Here is a 4374-nt window from a genome sequence, read left to right as displayed (position 1 = left end):
TAAATATTTTTAAATTTTAGGTACACAAATAATTTTGTATCATACTAGGCACGACGAAAAATTAAATCATATTTTACCACATTACTACTTAATCAATCATTTATAATTGGCAATTTTCCTCTGGGGTTTGGGATGAAAATTAATAAGTATACAAATATCAACACAAAAAATGTAAGGATGTTGTTACGTACTTCGTCAGTGGAGGATCCGTCATTCTGCTGTTCGATAGACACCTGTGCTTGAGGGGCCTGTGCTTGAGGGGCCTGCTTCATCCTTTCAAGAAGCTTCGGCAGATCTGGAAATTTTAAATAAATTTGAGGAAAACGTTAGCATTTAAATCATTGTAATAAAGAGCTTAAAATATTACAGGTAGAGTGTGGTAGGCTTGAACATGTGTTTAAGAGTACAGTTACATTTTGCAGCAGGCCGATTATACTAAATGGTAGGCTACTGCACATTGCTAAAAAAAAAACAAACATGGGGCTATTTTTTATTATTTAATACATAGCTATATGTAATTTGAAATAGAAATGATACAGTAGACACATGCACACATACAGAGCTGAGTGTTTGGCCTGCCTCTTGTATTCTAGGGCAGATTCAAGACCCGGCCCAGCAGACAAGTATGTAAAGAGTAATGTACTGAATCCAAAATACATAAAGCACTTACGGTCCATGCACGATATTGTTTGCGTTAGGCGCTCTGCAAGTTTCTCTAATGTCTTTATCTTTTCCTTTAACTGCAGATTCTCTGCAAGGAGTGCAGTGTCCTAAAACAAAACAAAAAAATTGTAATAATGTGGTAAGCACTATACTGAGTCATGCATACACTCATTAAACGTTGTTTTATTACCATTACCATCATAAAAAATGAATATGATTTATTGATTTAATTTTTGTTATATTATTTTTAAAGCCTTTCATGTCGTTTGACGATCAAACGCAACATCCAGATAAAAACGAAGTGTACAGGTTACTTAACATAAATAAAATCTGTCACAAGAATCTGCTACTTATTTTATTTGCAGCGCAAAGAGACCTTTAATACTTATAAAGTTAAAAAAAAATATATATATATATATATATATATATAATATAATATAAACAAAAGTTAATAGCTTATTTTTTATAATTTAAAATTATTATAGCATTTATTACCTGTGACTTCGATTGCAAGATTTCTCGGAGCTGGTTCGCCGACTTGGTCACAGACCTTTTCTTGTTTTTCTCAGTCTCTTCTGCTACTTCCTTTACAAAGAATTAATATATTTTTTAATCCACGTGTCCTACTCTTAGTGCGAACTTGGTAATGAAAAGTACATTACAGTATTATGTAAAGAAGTATCATTTATTATTATAATTATAATTCCTATTATTATTATTATTATTATTATTATTATTCTCGCACCCACGAGAGAGAGGGAAAGAAGAGATAGAGAGAGCATAACTGAAGAAACTACCAAACTGATTAACCCCTAACTTTCACACATTGACAATATTACATGTATCTTTATCATTATAATTGTTATTATTGTTATTAATATTATATTATTATTATTATTATTATTATTATTATTATTATTTATTATTAGTTAATATATTATTGTAATTATTTGTGTACTTCGATGTATTTTGAAGTAATTAAATGATAATTTTAAATTGATCAGGGATTAAACAATAAAGTAAAATGTATGGTATGTAAATAATAAGCTGATAATTAAAAAAAAGTACCTCCTCATCCTCAGCATCAGTATCATCCGAGTCGACAAACCTCGGGTTGGGCTTCCTGACCCGGCTCCCTTTCCCCGTCTCTAATGTGCGGTTCAGCGTGCCAGTTGATATGTACTGCTCTCGTTTATTGACAAGTCTTTTCCTATCATCTGGGGAAAAAAGTTTAAAGCTTAATTATTGAACTAGTAAACGTAGATGAAATTATTTACCCGTTAAAAGCGGTTAAAAATACAAATCAATCAAAATAAATGACTGTATGTAACTGTTATTTTAAATGTTATACTACATACACACACACTTTTTATGTATATATGTATATGTGTATATCTGTCTCTTATACACATCTAGATGTGTATAAGAGACAGGAACATGCAATGGTGGACACTGAGGGTGTGCTTGAGCAACCAGAGATTGCAACTACTGCTGATGAAGGTGATGTCCAAATAAATCAAGATGATGTGAAGCAATCCATCAATGAAGATGGTAAAGTAAAAGAAGATAAAGATGGGGATAATGGACAACCTGTGAAGAATATCGAAGAAACAGATTTAGCAAGGTCTGGCCAGCCAGCAAATAACGGTACACCTGAAATTGCAGTAGTCGATGTTAAAGGTATGATATTTATGTTATATAATATTGTTGAACTATTTTTGTATATCAACATATTTTATTGGTTTTGTAATTTTATAACCAGTCATATATTAATATTAATGGTCAAATTGGTATTAGATTTTTGTATGGTATGTTTGCACTGATTAAGGCAAACCCTGTCTCTTATACACATCTAGATGTGTATAAGAGACAGGGAATATTTAAGAGTAGGTATGACCGGTGCATGGGCCGCTTCAGATCCCGAATTTCGGGCATTAACAGTGTAGGAAGCCTTTTTACAATTTATGATTCAAGTGATTCTGGAACAACCACCACAGTAACAACCAAGACGCCCTCTCTCAATTACAGTTAATTTCTTGTGTTTATAAGATCTTTACGTATAAAGTGCTGTTTAAATGGCGCCCTCTTTTGGCAACACTAGTAGGTATAGAGATCATTCCTGATGATGACATAATTAATGTCGAAATATTGAATCCCAACACGATGGCGTGTATTTCAATACTTGGAGTATGTATTATACTTTCTTATCTGAGATTAATCAGTGGACCTTTCGGTATAGAGATCAGTTGCTTAAAATTGCTTTGTTTTCTTGCTTCAAAATTTAAATTTAATAGGCCTATAGGGGTTTTAAAAGATATATTTTTAAGTGTCTTTCTTTATTAATTATTTTGGATGTTCCATCCATCGATGTGATGGGTGTTAGTACTGATTTTATTTATAAACGAAACACACTTATTAGTTTTAAGTATCTACATGACAAAAGGCCTATTGTTAATATAAGTCACATAATATTTTTTGTATAAACATCCTTATTTTTGGAAATGCGACGACGCCCATACTTCATGTTATTAGTTACAAAAGACGTAGTTTATGAATACAATTACGTGCACGCATTAGACGTTTAAATTTCAGTAATACAGCTAGCTGGCTTTTAATTGGAATTACAAGTCCCAAATCTTAAATCAAAGCCTATTCGGGGGAAAAAAACGTCTTTACTGCATCTATTCGGAGTTCGAGGAACATTTTTAATCTTTAAAGTATGCGCGGAAGGAGTATAAATGAAAAGGTAAAAACACTTCGTAGTTAATTTTCTAAGATGACAATGAATGCACAAGTAAAAACATAGTTTAAGACTTAAATACGGTATACAACGAACTCGCTCTGAGAGAAACTCCAACTCCAATCATTATTTCATATTTACGTCATAATTTTTGCACATGCTCAGTTCATTGTACTCTGCGACAGCATTTTATACATCAGTTCAGCGGAACCTACGATCAGAGTCAAGACGTTTATACCGAAGACATAGCAAAAGATCGTGGTTCTTGTTTTGAATTTTTAAAATGTATTTTATCGATTAGCAGACGCTTTTATATAGGCCTACGTAACACAAAATGTATCTAAATTTATTTATTGAAAATAATCTAAAACAAAAAGCAAAACAAGAAACTTGGTTGTTAGACAGTAGGTTCAGTTCTTTTTAAAGCATGTTGATGAACAATGAACTGAGCACGCGCACAATGATAGATAATAATAGTACAGTATAATGATTTGGAGTTACAGCAGTGTACTCCTCTAACTCTAAATAAATGCAACCACTACGTAAAACAAAACAATAAATAAATAAATAACTAAAAAAAAATCAAACAATAATTGACTCTATTTTGTTTTACCAATTTTAAAAACTTAAAACACTTTAGAATTATAAAAAGGTAAATGTATCTTACCCCCAAAGCATAGAACTCGTGCTGAGCACCGTGTCATTTGCGTTGGTTGGCCCCTTTTCTTTTCCTGCCAGTTGCACACAACGGTCTTTCCAATCAACGCATCCATGTCTTCAAATTCGTCTTCATCGATTTCCAGCCACGCCGTTTCGGCAACGTCAACTGTCTCCTCATCCACGAAATCAAGTAGGACGTACTTGTCCATGTCAAACATTTGGCGATAAGATGATGGAGTTAAAAAATCGATTGCTACCGTTCACGCTGTCAAAACTCGAATGAAAGTTGGCGCGTGATCTGTCAAATTATT

General features: G+C 32.6%; 1 protein-coding gene across 1 annotated transcript; it reads right to left on the bottom strand.

Moving 5' to 3' along the window:
- Positions 1 to 191: 191 nt before the first annotated feature.
- Positions 192 to 4374, bottom strand: LOC117100451 (the record flags this gene model as incomplete). Its single annotated transcript, XM_033240154.1, has 5 exons — positions 4071 to 4374; positions 1732 to 1880; positions 1159 to 1248; positions 671 to 770; positions 192 to 295 (listed from the first exon to the last, which is right to left on the bottom strand). Coding segments are annotated over exons 1-5 (654 nt in total), but the record flags the coding sequence as incomplete, so codon positions are not given.

Source organism: Anneissia japonica, unplaced genomic scaffold (genome assembly GCF_011630105.1).
Source record: "Anneissia japonica isolate Jap-2015-1 unplaced genomic scaffold, ASM1163010v1 scaffold288119_len33177_cov111, whole genome shotgun sequence".
NCBI lineage: Eukaryota > Metazoa > Echinodermata > Crinoidea > Comatulida > Comatulidae > Anneissia > Anneissia japonica.
The sequence above is the reverse complement of the archived record's forward strand: the minus strand, read 5'-3'. Positions and strand labels throughout refer to the sequence as shown.